The sequence below is a fragment of the Chelmon rostratus genome, chromosome 8, assembly GCF_017976325.1.
Source record: "Chelmon rostratus isolate fCheRos1 chromosome 8, fCheRos1.pri, whole genome shotgun sequence".
NCBI classification, from domain to species: domain Eukaryota; kingdom Metazoa; phylum Chordata; class Actinopteri; order Chaetodontiformes; family Chaetodontidae; genus Chelmon; species Chelmon rostratus.
The window spans coordinates 27,355,435-27,375,088 of NC_055665.1; the positions used below are offsets into that span (position 1 = coordinate 27,355,435).

Genomic DNA, 19,654 nt, shown 5'->3' on the forward strand with positions numbered 1-19,654 from the left:
TTGCTGCAGTCACTTGGTAGGATGGGTGGCAATCACAGATGACAAAAGACTGACTCATACTGAACATGAAAAAGGCAGCAGTCAGATGTTCATGTAAAAGTACATTCATCTAATCAACTTAGAATAGAAACAGCAGCAGAGCAGAATGTTGTTTCCCCATTAATCAAAACTCCCCTCTGCTGTTCATGTGAATGCCCTCTCTACTAAGCTGTGAAACTGTTTAACACAGCAATGAGGACTGATTCTATTGCTGTTTTATGTCCAACTCACAAACCAAATGTTTCCTTGTCCGTCTGTCATATTATGCTGTTTGTGGCAAAAGCAAAGCACTCCTGGCGTCCGTCTCCCCAGACATGTCTTCCACTCCTCCTGGGACATCACAAGGTGTTCACAGCACAGATAGACAATCCCTGCAACATGTTATTGGTCTGCCCAGGGGTCTTCTCCCAGTTGGAGTTAGCTGGATTACCTCCACGGGGGGCATCCAGGGAGCATCCAAAGCAGAGGCTCCAACCACCTCAGCAGGAGGTCCACTCCAACATGCTCCTGGTTGTCTGGAGTACTTGCCCTACATCTGAGGATGAACCCAGGCAACATGTGAACGAAACACTTTTTGCTTCATTTTAGTTGATCTCATTTGATTGGGTCCTGAAAGCTAATGACCGTTGAGGGCTGGAACACAGATTGTCAGTGGAAGAGCTTCACCTTCAGACTGAGTCTCCTCTTCACCATGAGAGTCCGGTTCAGTAATGACACTGTCGAAAGAATCTTACTTGCACTCTTGTAGGGTCGGGTGTTAAAGCTCGATACTCTTTTTGTTTTCCCTTTGTGATCAGACAGGTCCTGACTAACATCAAATTTATTTTTATCATCTTAGATTATGCTAAAGTTCTTGTATGGCCACTTGTGCTTAGACAATTTCTAAAATTCAAGAATCTTTTCTTCTTTTAATAAACAAAATAATTTTGTCAAAAAAATAAAAAAAATATTATGGAAATTATGGATACTGTCAAGGGTTAGGGTTAGGGTTCATATTCATTTAAATTCATATGGCATTGATTCATATCAATGCCACTGTACAAACTTTAGTGATTTAGCGAACCACATTCAAACTGAGGGGAACAATCTACCATACCACGGCGTCAGACTCTGAAGTGCTGACACATGATGTTTTTGATTAATATATCTCTAACTACACCCGTCCCAAGAGAAGAATGGGGGGATTGTGTTAAACCTGACTTTTGTTCAATGGCTTTTTTTCTTCTTCTTTGTTTTTTTTGTTTTTTGTTTTTTTTTACATCCAATGTGAACAGATGATTATGTTTTGGGTAAGGTTGGGGAAACATATTGTTTATGGTATATAAAAAGGCTAATGCTGATTGCAGATGCATAATATGACATGAACTCTGGTCTGCTGTATAAAAGTTGAGCGAACATGCCTGACCTCTGCACACACACTGCTTCCTGCCGTCTCACTGGATGTAAATGGTTACATATCGGTCTGTGTGCTGAAATACTGCAAAACACAAAGCCTGGCACCTCCACAGCGTTGGCTCCTGGTGGTCCTCTACTCTGAGAAATGTTGATCAGCTGCTTGCACCTTTCCTGGTCGACAGTGCCAATTAAGTCTGTTCCAAACAGAGCCATCATGGAGCCAGGACTGGATCATATTACACAACATGTTTGTATTTTCACACATTCAAAGCATCAAAGCAGCATAAGTATCACACCTCACTAGCTGTTTTTTTTTTTCCCCCAAAAAAATTCTGCTGTGGCCAATTCAAATAAAGAGCAGCTTCCAAACGATCTCCCACAACTCCACCGTGGACCTTCTTACTGCAGGGCGACGTCTTTACAGGCACAAAGCCAGGATTTCAGTTCTGGATGGGCCAAAGACATTTTGGCTGGGCCTTTTAATTACAGTAGTTAATACTGTTTGCCTTTGTTTGACGGTTCCCCACTGGTCGTCTCACTGAAGCAGAAATGGCGACTAGCACGTCTGACTGATTATGGCACTTTTAAAATCTTTCTGAAACACTTTCAATGCCAACATAGCTTATGATTTACCCGCAACAGTTTGTATTTATTACAAGTGGCACACACTGGTGTATTGCTGAAATCGTGCGAAAATGAAACATATCCCTTCTGTCTTGCTTTTGCTGTTGTGTCGACCAATACATCCATTCATTTGGGACACTGACATTGTAATTCGATTTTAGGAAATTCCATCTGGTTTTGGATTGTCTGGCTGGATTGTTATTTGTTTAAAGTGATTGCAGGGAGAGAGAGAGATCGACTGCTGGGTGAGCGAGAGTCACTTTTAACAAGAGAGAGAGACGCACTGTGCTGTCAATTCATGAGCTTGTCTCAACATAACCAATCTATGCTTTCAAGTCAATATAGAGACAATCAAGGCAGGCAGAAATTTTCAGCTCCACCTTAGTTCTTCTAGTCTCAAGAAAATGCATTTGCAGCAAACATAAAGTGGCCTGCTGGGATTGGTCCAGACCTCACACATGATAGTTGCCTTATAAATGTCTTACTTTTTTAGAAAAGGAAACTTTTGTTTTTTTGTCTTTGTCATGTATTTAAATGTTTCCCACAGTTTCCCAGATGCCACACATGTCTAGAATGCATCAAGCATCGTTCTCCTGATTTCCCTACATGTGGCAAATGTATGAGACTGAGCTCTGTCTTTTTCTTTATTTGGCTGTTTTTATTTTTGGTGGGTGTTTGTTTCTTATCTCTGAGCCTGTGGCTGCAGCAGTGTAGCAGAATATATGCCTCTTCACATTACATGGTAATACAGCCAGTAATACAGTCACACAAACAGACAAATGCATGTGTGTGTGTGTGTGTGTGCATGCGTGCAAAATATGACAAAATATTGTATCTGCCTCCCTATTCATTTGTAAATCTCTCCCTCTCCCAATCTCTCTCTCTCTCTCTGCCTCCTTCTGTCACTTTATTTCTCAGGCTCTCGCCATGGGGATGATGACAGAGTATTATCACTATATCTTCACCACACTGGTAAGTAGGGAAAGAGCCTCTCCTGCACACTCGCTTTGTCATCAGGTCTAACTCAGAGCTTCATATCCCCATGAAGATTTGTTGCATGCCCAAAAAATGAGATGACGTTGCTCCTCAATCTTCATTTTCTCAGTTATTCATTTTATATTTATTACCCTATCTTGGTGGATCATTCTTTTTTTCCCCTTTAATGTGTTCTCCAGAGCCAAAGAAAATAATAGCATAGTACTTTGTGACATCAAGATAACTGTTTCTCTTTTGCTCCATCCTCTTTTTTTTTTTTTTTTTTTTTTTTTTTTGCTTTTTTCCACTTCCACTTCTTTCTGGCCTTCTTCCTCTTCCTACCATTTACGATGTTTATCTTCCTCCTACTTTCTTCAGTCTTGTTGGTCCACCTTTTTTTATTATTTGTTTTTCCTCTTGTTCAGATCCTTCATGGATGTTTTAAAAGATCTGGATATGTCACATCGAGTCAGTCTTACTGACAATTTGTCCTAGTGGCCAACTACAGTACTGCAATTAGTTGCACTCCAATAAGCATTTTAATAAATGCAATTCATTTTTTAGCACTTTTACCCAAAGTGCTTTTCAATTTGACTATCATTTAGCCATTCACAAACACACACACACACACACACACACACACACACACACACACAACGTAGTTGTTAGGTATCATGCGAGACGCCATCCCAAGGACATGTCAGCATCTGGACAGAAGCTGAAGATTGAACCATCCTTATGATTAGTGGATTATGCTCTCTACCTCTTGAATTATAGTAGCCATAGCCCCTATTTCTCCAGAGACCACCACTATTTAAAAAGATGACAGTAAAACTGTTGACAGGACCCCTTAAACTCAAACAAGTTCAGATATGACTCTTTGGAGTCTGATTATTGAAACCTAACTTTCCCATATCCAGACAACCTTGTAATAATAGCTTGCACAGTCAGTCATGGTCCTTTAATTATGCTAACATATTAGCTAGCTTGAAAGGAGTAGTGCTAGCTCACCGACCCCTGTCTGTCAGATGACCATCAGCTTTCAGATCAGCCAGTCGAGTCTCCCAAGACCTCAATGAGCAACTCCCAGTGGAACGAATGGTCACCATGTTGGGGACTCGTGATCTTCCTCTCCTCTCTATCATGGATAACAACCAGCAGCACTGGCAGTAGCAGTCGTAGTAGTAATGGTAGCAGTATTTGCAGTTGTTGTGTTTATTTGCCAAAATGGTTACGGCCATTTTGAAATCTGCAAATGAAGAGTGCCATTCACAGACTGATAGCTGACTGGAAGGCAGAAAAGTGGAATCATCAGTGCATCCTGCAGAGTAAAGAGAGATGAAACAGAAGATTGTGTCACTATTCATTTTTCACCTAAATGCAAAAAGGCAGGATTCAGGAGCACGACTCATATGACTGAGTGAGTGACTTTCCCTTCAGTTATCCAGCTTCACTGTCTACAAAATAAAATGCAAAACAGCACACACATACCGTACATACTGTACGTACACACACTAGTGAGCATTATTCTAAACTTCCTCTCAGTACATGTTACAGCCGCAGATATGACTCAAATCAAGCTCTTAATGAAGCTCCATCCCGCTCTCATCCTGAAGAGGCTGCTTGTATTGCCTTGGATCAAAACACTGTCTTTCTGTGTGTGTGTTGCCCCCCCACCCCCACCCTTTACTTTTAATGTCAAGTTCCTTTGAAAATTGAATAATTCAGGTTTTCAACTGTCTGTGCTTTTCATCACTGTGGCTAAAAGGGATAATTTTTGGTTTGAAATGAAACATCTAAATGTGCATACTTTCTTTCTGCAGCTATTCAATTTATGTGAGATAATTAAATATCCCCCTGGTGTTTTCAGGAAGATGAAAAGTAAAATACAAACATGACTAAGGCAGGGGAGGTACAGTAGGAACAGAAAGGGGGGTGTCTTGTCATTTCCCACTGTTGTGTTTGGCACATAGAGAGTCCAGTGCTGACAGCCTAATTCTCCCAGCAGAGTGAACAACCCCGCCATACTGAGGCCACATATGGCAGCCATTTTCCTGCCAGATTATTCTTTACTCTTCACGTACCTTGTGTTAACTGTTTAGTCCAATATGTTATGGTTATGTGTGGTAACTGCAGTTTGGATTTCAGTATTTATTTATTATTCAGTATACTTATTATAAAATGGACTTTTATCATTTTAATAACAAAAGCAGTAGTAGTAGCAGTGAGTTACATTTGAAAGAGATATTAACTTATTGCTTTTCTCTGAGAGTAAGATGAAAGATAAAATCGATCCCATACCTGTGTGTTTAGTACAGACCTGTCAAAAAGACTGAAGCTGCTACCCTGTCTCTGTCCAAAGTTCAAAAATACACCTACGGACACCTTTAAAGCGTATTTATATTATGTAAGCTGTATAGTCCATGCATGCAGAGAATCTTAAAATAGCAGTTTGTTGTTTTAGATGTGCAATGCTTCTCCAGCACACTCAGAAACTGGGTGGGATTAGTAAAATGCCATTGTCGTCAGGTTGGTATTAAGCATGGCCAAGCCCATCACATCCTGTCGTCTTTTATAGTGCTTAGACAGCCTTCGCCCCTGCTAGTGATTTCTGCAAAGTCTAACCATAATCTAATGTTGACCTAACCCATGAACCCAAACCATGGAGAGCACTGTGAAACACTATTCAAAGAGGGTCAATGATCAGATGGGTCTTACAAAAGGGCTCCTTTGGAGTCACAATTGACTTTTCCTTTTACATCTTTACGTGTACAGGCTGAAGGTTTGTTTTTCTTCTAACACAGTTGTTCATCTTTTGTGCTGTTGAGTCTTGTTAGATGATGGTCACTAAATAGAATTAGAATAGACTTTTCTTGATAACTTGGCAGGGCTGTTGATTAATCAAATCAAAGTCTGTCAAAGTCTAATCTCTAGTGTATCTTTCCTCCAGGATCTGTTTGCACTGGATGTGGAGCCTTACCGATACAGTGGTGTGAACATGACAGGCTTCAGGATCCTCAACACAGAGAACAGCCAGGTGGCTTCCATCATTGAGAAATGGTCCATGGAGCGACTTCAGGCTCCACCCAAACCTGACTCTGGTCTACTGGACGGCTTCATGACTGTGAGTCTCATGGACAAAACAAATGAATGAAATAGTTGTGAATGAATGAATCCCTGCGTCCATCAATCTGCAGCTATGGTCATGTTGTCTCAAGCTCTTTGATTCCATGACCAAATGATCAGAGATGAGTTTGTGTCCCATTGGTCAGTAAAGTATATAGATGAGAGCATATAAACCAATACCATCCATTTGCTCCAATAATCCATGTTTGTCTTCTCAGGTCACTTTCATTTGTTCACTGCACAGATCTGGTGGATACATAATAAGTGCTGCATGCACAGTTGCTGCACTTCAGAAGTTAGAATAATTAGCTGTAGAGAAGGCAGCTGGATTACAGATATCACAAATAATGACAGCAGTTAGAAACAGGACAAAAACAAGGCATCTTACCTTGTGTTGCCCTACACCATTGGGCTGATTGTGCTGGTTTCTGTCGCCGCCTGCAAAGCCACTAAGGTGCATTTTATCAGTTAACAGACTAATGCCACAGCTGACGAACCTGGGTTTGCATGTGGGGTTTCTGTGTGATAAAGATGTAGTTAATGTGTCTTTCTGCAGCAGTTAGGGTCTTCTCTGCTTTGCTTATAGTGCTTTTGTCTTTCTCTCCTTTATTAACCCACACACACACATGCCAAGTATTCACAAACACCTTAAATGTACAGATACCGTGGTAGCATAACTCAGCTTTGCTTTGTTGTCAGAGACGTGTGAATCACGTCCCCATCTCGCATCTCATTTCTCTGTTTAACTCTTAACTCATCTTGAATTCTCTCCACTCATGTGGTCATGTCCGGCATCTTGCCTTCTCTCTCTCTCCCCTCTCCTTCTCGAACACACACACACACACACACACACACACACACACACACACACACCACACGGCTGCTTGTTTTGGACGGTGGATATTTATTGACTGACATATTGATTGTTGATTACAGTTGCTAAAGTTAAAAAACCTCTTTTCTGTTTACTCTGTTCCTTCGAAGGAGCAGCTGTCTGTGATTGTTTGTGCATATGCATTGAGAAGGAGCTTTTCATGAGGGGCAGTGCTCAAATTCTACCCTTCACTGCTCATCTTCTAAATGTAAAATAGTGACCAAATATTGACATGTTAAGCAAGCAGCCCTTTGTGAGAGTGCATCTACAGTTTGGGTATTAGGCTGTGATCCCTGGGAGGGTCCCCGTAATTATTCATTCATATTAATAATGCATTAATATCAATATCTATTTCTGATATTTGCTAATCACCAAACCAGCACCTATCAGCCCCCAGCATTATATTGAATGTTTGAATGTCAATCTAGACTGAAATCAAAAACCAATATTTTTAGTAATTTATGTCCAAATTATTTCACAAAAGATTTTATCTTCTCGTCATCTGATGAAAAATAGAGACTGATTAAGAATGCAGCTTTGCAGAAAGCACCTGGTCGAGTGGTCTGATGGTATCAGTTTAAATAATTCACCCAGTTCCATTTTAATGCCAAATCAAATCAAATTCATTTGGTGATGGTAATGTGAAGGACAAATAAACCCAATTTTAATCTCACCAAATACGTGCCAAAATGCATCAGTTAGTAAATTAGCTGTTCAAGTGTTTGATCCATACTCAGCTGTTGTGTATGATTGCAAGGTGTATTTCTTTCTACGGCTGCTTTAAATAAACCAGCACTCGAGCTGAAACATCAGCATTTCCCATACAGTCTGCCCAGCTACAGTTTCACGTCAGCAATCACACTCATATAATATGATATAATATTTGATGAGAATTTTATTTTTACTGACATGTTTGAACACATGTTTTTGCAACTTTGACAAAATCTGTGAAACAGAAGCAGGTTTTCCCTCTGCTATTCAGAAAATGCTGATACAAAATAAAAATAGGACAAAAATTACTATTATTACACTTAAGTACAGCCACAAAGTATCTGTTACCAGATGAGTCATGAATGAGCTGTACAGGTTTTGAATATGTTTTAAAACAACATAATGTGTCAGTAAAACAGCTTCAAATAATCCTGGAAATGTGGCTAAAAGAACGGACTGCTTTAGATGCTCTGCCTCTGAAGCACTTTCAGCTGCATCCTGTGGACACGAGGGGTAAACATGCAACAGAAACAACACAGAATTGAAGCATAAACAAATGTGGAGGGGCTCATGGATTGTGGACTGTCTGCTCTCTGAGCCAATGTTGATGGATGAGTGATAAATATCTCCAGAGATGCTTCAGAAAATGCTGGCAGTGTCAGTGGGTCAGAACCCCGCAGGCCTGTAAAGCCCACTGAAACACTGTTAGTGATGGAGAGCACATGCATTTCTTACCACAGTTGACCAATGGGCCAAACTACCGAAAGGTTTGTGAATTTCTCTCAATTTTAACTCTTTACAGCAATAAAGTCACTGAAATAAAGTATTGTTCTGGACATAATAATCTTGTTAGAGTAGATGTGGACTGCAGTCGACTCTTACTGTAACTTCCCAGTCGTCCTGAGGGAGTCAAATGGAAAACCTTGGTGCCATGAGTTGTGAGCCCCGGGTGTGATAAGAAGAGTCTCTGTCACTGTGATCTGAAACTTCTCTGATCAGAGCACACTGCCTGTAATAACTGCTCCTCCACACTGCTTTCATACCACTCTTATCTGGGAACCCTGCCAAAAAAAGTCAACCCACCAGAGACAAGGAATGGGAAGGAAAATAGAGTAATGGAGGAGAGAAGAGAAATGAGATGGGGGGGATGAATGAAAAAGAATATGAAAAAGAAGGACAGAGAGTGGGTGAAAAGAAGGCCGAAGTGAAATCAGAATCCCTGTGCTTTATTCCCAGAATGACTGTCGAGGTGTTAAACGTAAGGCCGATGTAGCCGCTTGGTCTGATTCCAATTGGAAAGCACTTGCAGCTGCAGCAGCAACATGTTGACTGCTGATTGAAAACAGTGGCGTACCTCTGGGGAACAGATTCCCTTTTTTTCCCCTTAAAAGAGCAAGATCTTGCTGAGTCATGTTTCTGGATTGATATTGGAGAGTGGGTGTTACTCAGTTTAAGCCCCTTTTGTTGGATTTGTGGCTCAATCAATACTGTTTCCCACTTGAGACCTGAAATGGACTGTGTGTGTAATAACTGTACCCTTTCAGAACACAAAAAGCTCAGAGAGAGCCTTTATAGCTACTAGCTTCCTGCACAAGTTGCTACATGGAGTCCGAGAGTCAATTTGATGTCTTAAGTCTACATAAGGAAGGCGAAACAAGGGAAAATAACAGATCTTTCTCATCATCTTTGTGTTTGTATTCATCTCGTTTACTCCCTCTGTAGAGAGTCATCAGGCGAGCAGAGCTTGGTGGTTATTTTTGGATCAGTGACAGGCAAAGATTTATGTGTGTGAAGAGTGTGCTGTGACCCTGCTCATCAGTGAATTAATGGCATATGAGTTTGAAGGTGGGGATTGATTAATTAGACAAATGGCAATCAGTCAGCAGCTAATGCATATTGACATGGTGAAAGGTTCCGTAAACGTTTGATTAACGGCTTCATTTGTGTGCTGTATTTACGGTTTTGTGTGCTTAAGTAGTGAACTGCTGATGTGCTGTAACTTATGGGCTGGCAGATCATGACAGATTGCACTGAATGAACAGTCCGGAGACTTCACTTTCTCTCACTGCTTCTCCACTCAGCACCATTGTTTCGCATTTAGTGGTTGAAATTGCAGTTTAAACAGGATGGCTTATTGCAGAATTCTAATGGGAGCCAAAGTTGCTGTAATGTTTAAATTTAGTGCTTAAGTTGCTACTTCCCCTCAAACTGTTTTCTTTGCTGCTGGCAACGACTGGTGTAGCATTTAAAAGTAACAATAAAAGCCTGTGCAATCAAACATTTGATCTATCCTGTCAGACGTGGACGAGACATTTCAGCATAGTCATTGGAGTCAGTGGAGCTCAAGCAAAGGCTCCAGTTCAACTTTGGAGAACTTGAAACACGTATTTGTGTTGTATTTGTGCTGTTGACCAATTGCAAACTATGTGACACTGCTGACATTTGATTGAGCCGAAGAGGTTAGTCAAAATGGAGGATGCTATTATGCTAGCTGTTACATTGTCCAATTAAGATAAGACTCCTCTGCTGGATTGTAAACTTCTCTACAAAAACGCTGTGGATTTGTTGTTAATCATTCATAAAATAAGAATAGATGGCACAATTACATGAAGCTGCACGGTTGGCGATCCAGAGTATTTACTATGGCTCTGTCTGAAATCACTCCATCCTTCACCTCGTTAACTGCTCCCCATATAACAGACACTCAGTAGTTTATTCCATGGTGAACAGTAAATTCAGATTTCACTGTATGAATCATTGTCAGTGTGCGTCATCACTGACAGGTCATTTTCACATCCATAAAATGTGACCTATTACATTGTGTGATTTTCAGCAGAAAACACTGCACATGTCATGATCACATCTGTTTTCTTTTCCATAGTAGGAATCTTGATATCGAGCATACATTTAATACTTAGACTTCAGAAACTCAAATAAAATGGTAATTATAGTGCACTAGGTATGCGACAGGGTGTATGTCACTAAAGCTCCCGCACCAGACAATCTACGAGAATGTGCAAATAAATTTTGCTGTCTTGCTGTCTGTGACCAGCCACTAATCCTTCTACTTAATTGGTGAGATAAGTAGCTTATATATAACATCGGATTTTGTCTTTAGATGTCTAAGTTGGTTTTTACTTGCTAATTGTTGACTTTATATAAGAGCACAGGTTGTGCTGGGTAGTTAGTAGTCGCATCAGTGATATTGTTAAGTGTGTAGCAGCATGTTACTGAAACTTCTACTCTTGCTGATGAATGTGTAACTAACAAATTCCAAAATATCCTCCCAGTCACTGCTGAACTTTTGAAGCTCAGCGCTGTTCACTGCTGGGTTTCACAAAATCCAGTTCTGGAACCTTAGGTTCCACAACATCTTTCTAATGGTATGATTTTTTTTTCTTCCTTTTGTTTCACAAAGATTTAATATGCTGCAATGTTCAACAATTCTCCACCTGGAGTTTCTTCTACACTGGATGTATATATAGACGTAGTCACTGAATTCATTTGCAGTAATACTTGATTAAGTTAAACTAATCCATGGTATGGTAATACTGTGTATTGACAGCCATGAGGTGTCTGATAAAAACAGCACAGTGATCTGTATTTATTGAATTGTGAGATCTTCAAACATGTTCGATTTCATTGTTCCATATGGTCGATTAACTCTCACCTTGCTGACATACCTGATCAGGTAGTCTCGTCACACCCAGCAGACCACCCAGCTGCAGCTTTTCTCACTGCAGCCTCAAACCACATCCTGTGTCACAGCATCAAATCATGAAGACGATTAAATAAACCAATAAAAATTTGGTTCAAGGACCGTTTTCTTTTTTCTTTCATTTTTTTTTCTAACACATCTGTGTGTGACAGACCAGGTAAACTAATTCTGCACCTCATTCCTTTATGCTGCCTTCCATTAATCTGGTGACAGAGAATCTGTGCCCTGAGTCGTGGCTTAACATGCACGACAAGAGTGACCTTACAAGCTCCAAGCTCTCATTACCATAATGTCTCTCCTTGTTAATTGCTTAAGCTGCTGTCTGATTCATTGTGTGCCCTGCAAAATTGAAACAGGTTCAAAAAAACACTCAGGGCATGACTGTAATTTCTGCATTTATATCTTTGTCATAAATTGGAAGGAGGAGACGTTAACTTTTACCCTCGTCCGAGCAAACAGCCTGACCTTTAAGTCATCAAGGTCGTCTCTTTGTTTGTTGCAGCTCCAAAACACAAGTTGGTATTCAGAGCCACAGCATCGCTGCTGAATCATTTCTATTCCCATATTACCATAAATATGCTATACCTGTGGGTACATTTAAATGGGGCAGTGATGGAAAGCTATTTCCTTTTTGACAGATATCATTTAAAGTCTGATCCAAACAATGTTATAAAAAAAATGTCACACAGACATCAGACATATTCCAGGATTCATATTATCTGAGCATCACTCAAACAGGCATATGGTGGACACCGATAGGATGAGTCATATGAGAAATATCTTATTAAATAGCAGGAGGCTCTGCTCAAGGATTACCAGTTAAAAATGTGTTCGCACTTTGCAATTATTGCGCGGCTGCCAATAAATCTACTTACGGTTACTCATATGTGCATCTTGTATTTTATATCTGCTCATTTATATCAAGCATGAGAGACCATTCCTACCCTAAAACCTGTAGATCTGCACATAAATGCATGCTTAAAATCTGAATTAATACTCTACATTTTGTTGTTTGTTTGTTCTGTGGTGTGGCAGAAAAAGAGGTGTCTCTTTTTGTAGTTGTGGTCTAAATTAAATAAGTTCTTGTTTTTTTCATTTGTCTTTCAACTCTTTTCATATCCCGCTCTAAGTATTTGATTCCCCCGCTCTGAAAAGTAAATTAGAACTGTCACAGTGAGAAAATGATAGTTTAAACAAAAAATCCTATCACAGCATCCACTTATTTGTTTTTTATGGGGGCTTTTGGCCACAGTGCACAGCCTTCATCTGTGCCTGGATTTTGTTCAGCTGTCACTGAGAGTGTTTAGCGATCACCTAAATATGGAATTTCAGCCATGTTAAAACAATGAAACAATCCATACTTAGGTCATGTGATATCAACTAAACCACCTTTATAACAACTGAGCAAAATCCCTCTGCTGATGAAGGCCATGAGATGTGGCTGAAAGCTCTAGAAAAAATAAGTAAATAAATAAGTGGACCTTGTAAGACATTTTTTTTTCACAACAAGGTCAAGAGGTAACGTCTGAGAGACCATGTAATAGAGTGGCATAGTAGACAACATCCTGAATAGTTCAACTATCAAGCCAACAAGCTCTTTGTTGACGAATATAAAGCGTTACTCACGATACCTTACTCCAGAACTGTTACGCTATGGTTTTACTGGCATCATTTATAACTTGGTTTAAAACTATATTTTATAATTGAAAACAGTTTGTTAATATTGATGGACGGACCTCTGATAGTGTCATTACAACATTTGGGGTCTCACAGGGAACTATTCTTGGACCACTCATTTAGACTCTTTTCTACAGCATATTACCCTCCTTGTTCCCAACAATTGTCATAATTAATTTAATTTAATTTTGTTGATGATACCGATTGATTTCTCTCACAAACTAATTTCCGTGTACTTACCATAATCTCATCCACAAGTCGTGAAATTCCAAGCTGGAAGAGTCATATTCGTTTTGTTTTGCAATTAACATCCAAATCCAATTAAAAGTTTGGTACATTAGAAATGTTTCTTAACTCTTTATTGTAGCTCAATTTATCCATACCTCATACTGTATGTCGTATTGAGATAACTGAACACAACTGTACACACACTTGTATGCTGCAAGCGGCAAACTCCGGGCCTGAAAATGAAGTTAACACAGAAGGCCGGCTCCAAAAGTGACAGCACACAACACGTTTACATTGTGGTACAAAAAACAGTTTTTTAGTCTCTATAATTACTTAATTTCCCCGTTCATGACAACTGTATGGGGGTGAATCTGTATGTGACTCGCTCATTTAGATTACATCAACCCTTAATGTTATGCATTATTATGGGCAGGGACGTTTTGAGTGACAGCTAGTTGCATGTTTGCTTTTTGAGTGACAGCTAGTTGCATGTTTGCTTTTTCATGTTAAAGTTACTTGTTTGTTTATTTTGTATATTTTTATTTGCTTACAATGAGTGTTGAGGTGAGGTCCCTTCCATAAGTCTCTAAGCTTTTTCTTAATCTCAAAATAAAAAAGGATAATAAAAAAAAAAATCACATTAACCATGTAGTCTCTTTTTCAAGATCAGTATTTTAATTCAAGTGCTCACGCAGCAAGGTGCAGGATTGTCCTGCAATATTAAAATAGAATTATCTGTACCCTTATGCTAAAAGTTGAGGTGTGTTATGTAAAAATAAAGTTAAAAGATGGCATGACAGATACATAACTCACATCTGTTGTGTTGTAACTTACTTTCATTGTGTTCTGTAGAACTCAGCAGTATTTCTGTACTTGCTTGAGACACTGCCTATGTGTTCAGTGTGAATGTGTTTAACTTGCTTGTATTTCATTAGTTTCACTTTTTTCTTTTTTGTTTCTAAATGCAACATATGTATAGTCAAAGTGATGTTTTCTTCATTTACTTGTGTTTTCGTTGTTGAGCTCTCTCAGCCACATACAGTTGTCTAATCGTGAGATAGGTTTCTCATTACTCTCTTCTCTTGACTTAGCAGCATATGTCAGCAGTGCTTATGCTATTTTATTATTTGAAATTAATATTTACAAACTGATTAAAACCAAAAAAGTTACGTTTTATCTTATTTTTAGCACAATGTAACATTACAACAGCAGCCCATGGAGCCACACATGGTTGTCGCTGTGTTTTCAGTGTCTCTTGTGGAATAGAATAATGTTTTGTTTTGGCAGTCATTATAAAGAGATAAATTGTTAAAGAGCAATTTATTTCTCCACTAACACTGGTTGACTCTGTGTGTGTGTGTGTGTGTGTGTGTGGTGGAGGGGGTGTTGGCTTGGCAGAAAAAGAGACGAGTGAACTGGAATAGGACATGGCTGGTGGAGGGATTGAGAGATGGGTTTTCGTCTCTATCCTGCCTGTTCCTTTCCCAGCCTGTCAGTCATGCTGTCTTGCGTGAGACCTGCCTGAGTGGCAGAACAGGCTGGGGAACATGGCCTGGACTGGTTTAAAGGCTGACTGTGTCAGAGGGGGTGCAGTTTGGGTCGGGGCCTGCGTCAGTTCGTGGGTGCTGACCTTGGCTGCCGGACCTGTCAAAGCACACAGCGGAGTACACGGGCAGGGTGACAGAGCGGGGGCCTGCCTGTGCGCGGCTGTCTGATAACCAGATCATGCTCCACGCACAAACGCACAGCCTCTGTGTTGCATTGTGAGATTTGTCCTGATGAGGCTGGTGCTGTGGCTTTGTAATGCTTCCAAAGCTTTTGTCTGGAGTTCCAGCTGTTTGAAGTAAGTTGTCGTTAGGGGGAGACGAATATTTGGTTATTCCACATTTTGGCTGCGGCCCCACACTTTGCGCTGGAATGATGCCGTTGGACTCTGCCCTTCTCAGCCTATTAGATAGGGCTTCTCTCAGCTTATTTTTTTCCATCTGCTTCTCTGTGTGCATCAAGCCATCTCTCTGTCTGTCCCTCTATGGCTCACAGACTTGGATCTGGCTCTGGTATTGTCCAAATGCCGGAGAAGGAATTTGGCTGTGACACGTTTCTGGAACATTTTTCCGGCAGCTGGCACTACATGTGCAGAGACTGGCAGTGCTTGGCGGGGCTGGTGAGGATGAGGAGCAGTGACTCCGGTACCACAGGGTTCACCCGGAGAGCCACTAAGTGTCTGCTGTGGTTTCTCTGAGCCCAGAGGACAGTGGGAGACAAGTCACTCTCTACAGTGCTGACTTGAGGGGGTTGAAGTTTGCAGTTTTGCCATCCCTGACTACACTATCATCAGAAGATGAATCTGAAGGATTGTGAGTCCTTTAACGGGAGAGGAAAAATGTATTTCTGCTACACAATCTTTTTTAAGTGTTTATTTCTTACAAAAAACAAACAAATCTAGTTGAACTGAGGTTTTGGGACCAGTGCCATAGACTGTATACTTGTACATACTATAATATAGCACAAAGAGTAATAATTGACCTTGTTTTCCATTTGAGATATCCTGCCAACAATTCAATACAGAGACATCTGGAGAAAATTGTTCCTGTGCTCACAAGGAGTTTTTGTTCAATACTGTGGTGAGCCACAGAGACATGTTGCCAGTAAGAACCGCTCTGCCACTCTGTCCCCAGAAACTATGCTGGGCTCTGTAGTATTTTTGATGTAGTGCTCATAGTTGACCTGGTGGATCACCAAATATACTGACTGTATATTGGTGTTTTGGATCTTACCTGCAGTTTGTGCACTCACTGTGACTAATGTAACCATTATGCTTTCATTGTGCATGTTACAAAGAAAAGTAAGCATAAAATCAACTCCTCAAGATCAGATAAAAAATAAATAGAAACCATTTCAGTTTGTAATTGTGCTTAAGTGGTACATATTACTGTAAGAAGTTGCCATCTTTGCCTGGTTGGTAATCCAACATTGCCAGATTAATGCACCATAGCAGGACATTTTCTTTATGTTCTATTTGTGAGTGTAACAAAACATGATCAACCCCGCCCACCACCCACTATCATTATCGTCATTAGTGTCTTATAGGAGTACAGGAATATGGCATTTTTGTATAGTAGCTGAATGTAAATTCAGGTGGAGATGGAAGGAAAATCAGTAGGCAAAACATGAGAACAGTAAATGGGTTTGCAATAATGTTCTGTTATGTCCATTTAACATTTAATGACTGTTGCACATTCACCAACTTAGGCTACAGGCTACTCAAAGTCTGCGCTGTATTTAAACTAGCAGTTTAAAGCAATACTACCACAATTATCTGGAAAACACATTCATTCAAGTAATGTTTTTCAATTCTGCAGTTTGTACAGCAGCATGACAGCGTTGCAGGAGTGGGCTGCAGATTAGAGCACATTCAACTTCAGGAGTGGCTGCTCTGCCTCCGCAGCCGTGGTGTCATTTTAAGAAGAAATGGAAGGTAGCATTTTGATTCTGAGCTGTAGAGCGCTGGATGCAGTGTTGTTGTAGGGTCACTGAATTAATCTGACTGTGAAAACAAGCATAAGGAGGGAAATTACTACATAATCAGAGTAGCCAAGGAGAAGCAGCTGCAGAACTTTCCCTCTTTGTTTGTGTTGACAGTCAGATCGTCATTGGGATTGAAACTCTGAGGTGATGCATGTGTGACTCCCACACTCAAAGAGGATATGTCTTTGGTGTTTTTGGTTTCATTAAAGTTTAGGAGTTGAGTTTCAGCTCACTTTGAGGGGATTGCAACATCTGAACAAGCACAACATAGTTAACAGCAGTGCCCTCAATACCATACAGCCCACACTTCTGAGGATCAACTAGGAGCGCACAGGGGTGGGCCAGCGCCTCACAGCATGGATCGTGGACTGCCTCACTAACTGACCACGGTATGTGAAGATGTAGGACTGGGAGTCTGACATGCTTGCCCCCACAGGGAGCAGTCCTGGCTAGCTTCCTCTACACCCTCTACACTGCAGACTTAGCACAAATCAGCCGAACTGTCACCTGCAAAAGGCCTCTGATGACTCTGCAATTGTTGTTTTCGTCACAGATGGAGTACAGAGAACTGACCCAGGGATTTGTGGACTGGTGCCAATAGAACCGCCTCCAGATCAATGCAGGGAAAACCTGAGAAAGAGGTGGTGGTGGAGTGCAAACACTCTCCTCAACATACAAAGACTTACTAATCACTAGTGCTCCAAATAATCATTATTCTCATATTAGATTCATTTGTTGTTTCTTTAGTCTTTAAAATGTCAAAAAAGTGTAAAAACAAAACAAAACAAAACAAATTCTTCCATTCCCAGAGCCCAAATTAACATCTTGATTTGTCTTGTTTAGTTTGACCAACAGTCAGTTTTTCAAAAAGATTTTTTTGGGGGGCCTTTTTGCCTTTATTTGATAGTACAGTGGAAAAGAAACAGGAAGAAGAAAGATTCAACGAGTCTGGGGCCATAAACCATTTTAAAGCTGTACTGGAAAAGCCAACACTGTTACACAAGTCATCAAGTGAAATGGCATGCAGGCAGCAGCCAAATCTAGCAGAGTGAGAATGGAGTATCCACCTAAAGAATGTCACTGCATGTCATGATAGCTCCCTGTGTGTTTTATTTATTTATTATTATTATTATATTTTACAGAGGTGCAGTAGTTATGCTTGAAATCTTAATCGTATGATAAAGCATTTTTGGTCTAAAACAGGGTTTACAGGGTTTCTGTGCACTGCAGCCCCAGCTGCATAGAGCTGGTATCTTTCTTTCTTTTTTTTCTTACTCTTGGCCGGCTGGATGTCTATCTATGTAATAGTTAGAGACTCTCTTGTGGGAAAGTGATATGTACGTTAAAATGGTGCTGTTCAGCAGCCAAATGTTGCCATTTTTGACAGCAGTTAGCCGAGAGGAAATTTGATTTTGGATGTTCTCTTTGGTACAACACAAAACTATGGAATGCATCTGTCTTAATTATCATCTCTTTCTCAACAAACACTACTATGCATTTTTTAATAGGATGTCAAATATCTGTTAGGGAAAATGGGGACTTATGGCCAGTGGACTCGTCTTTTTAACTTCTCCTTTAGAGCATTACGGGTGTGACGTACCGTACGGTCTGTAATGAGCTGGTTTCAGCTTGGTCATTGCCATGAGCCATCATTAAATCTGTTACCCATGGTGCAATGTTCCTGACAGCGTGCAGCAGCAGTCTAACTGAGCTACATGTGGTGGATCAGAGGTTGCCAAGTCCCAGTGGTGGAGAGGGTGGAGGAGTGGTGGTGTTATGTTATGATTGTTAGGAAGAGAAATGAATTTGAGAAATATGTTCTGTCACACATTGAAAGAGTGTTTTTGTGCCAGCTAGATGCACACTAGATGGACTAACCTTCAGTCTGCCAGTCCACAACCTCTGGAGAGCCTTGGAAACTGATGAATGGCTGCTGTACTCTGCAACACCATGTTTACACTTGCTTTAGGTCACTGTTGGCAGCATATCAATTGCCTCAACACACTATAGTATATTGTTCGCTATGATTCAGATTACAGTACGCTGCCATATTAAGGCCTACAGCTAATTCTGAACTCCTCTCATCGAACACTGCACATGCTGCCAACGTCCTGATCCCGCCCAGGCTGAGAAAGTTTGCAGACGTACGAAGTTGTGCTCAGAGGGTCCTGAGAGCAGATTCCTTTCTCTGCTCATTATCTACTTGCTGGGAAAAACTCATCAGATTCACTTGAGTGTTAAGACTATTAGTCCTCCTGACAGTGTGTCTTAGTCACGGGACAGTGGATTCTGCTACTAAAGCAATATGGCAGAGCTCCGCTCATAGTCATGTCTACAGTCCATTCAAGGCCTGGGCATTACTATGCCTGACAGAGTAGGAGTCTTTTTAATTAGCAAATCTCCGCTTTAAGACTTGAAACTCATTTGTGTTGTTTTGAGTGTGATCAGACACAACACCCTGGGTTTTATTCTTTGTCTCTCACCTTATTCTGCAGCGTACTCTCACAGCGGACATGAACAGACAGGTTTGATGGGCACATAATTGTGGCAAACCAGTGTAGCACATACTCAGCATACCCTTACAGTTTTTTGCAGTGCTGCAGCTGGAGACATTATGGATTCAGCTGGCTAATACTGTGTTTGAAGGACCAGTGTGCAGGATTTAGTGGCATCTATTTATTTCAGTTCAGTTTTTGTTTATATAGCACCAAATCATAACAAAAATTGTCTCATGACAGTTTCCATATAGTGCAGGTCTA

General features: G+C 40.5%; 1 protein-coding gene across 3 annotated transcripts in view; it reads left to right on the forward strand.

Annotated features, from left to right (window-relative positions):
* The window catches only part of grik2 (glutamate receptor, ionotropic, kainate 2), a 249,474-nt gene that overhangs the window by 105,668 nt on the left and 124,152 nt on the right, over positions 1-19,654 (forward strand). For all 3 annotated transcript variants that reach the window (XM_041943443.1, XM_041943441.1, XM_041943442.1), the window contains exons 5-6: positions 2,977-3,030; positions 5,984-6,157. In XM_041943443.1, the coding sequence (XP_041799377.1) occupies positions 2,977-3,030; positions 5,984-6,157 (228 nt within the window). The remainder of the gene's footprint in view (positions 1-2,976; positions 3,031-5,983; positions 6,158-19,654) is intronic.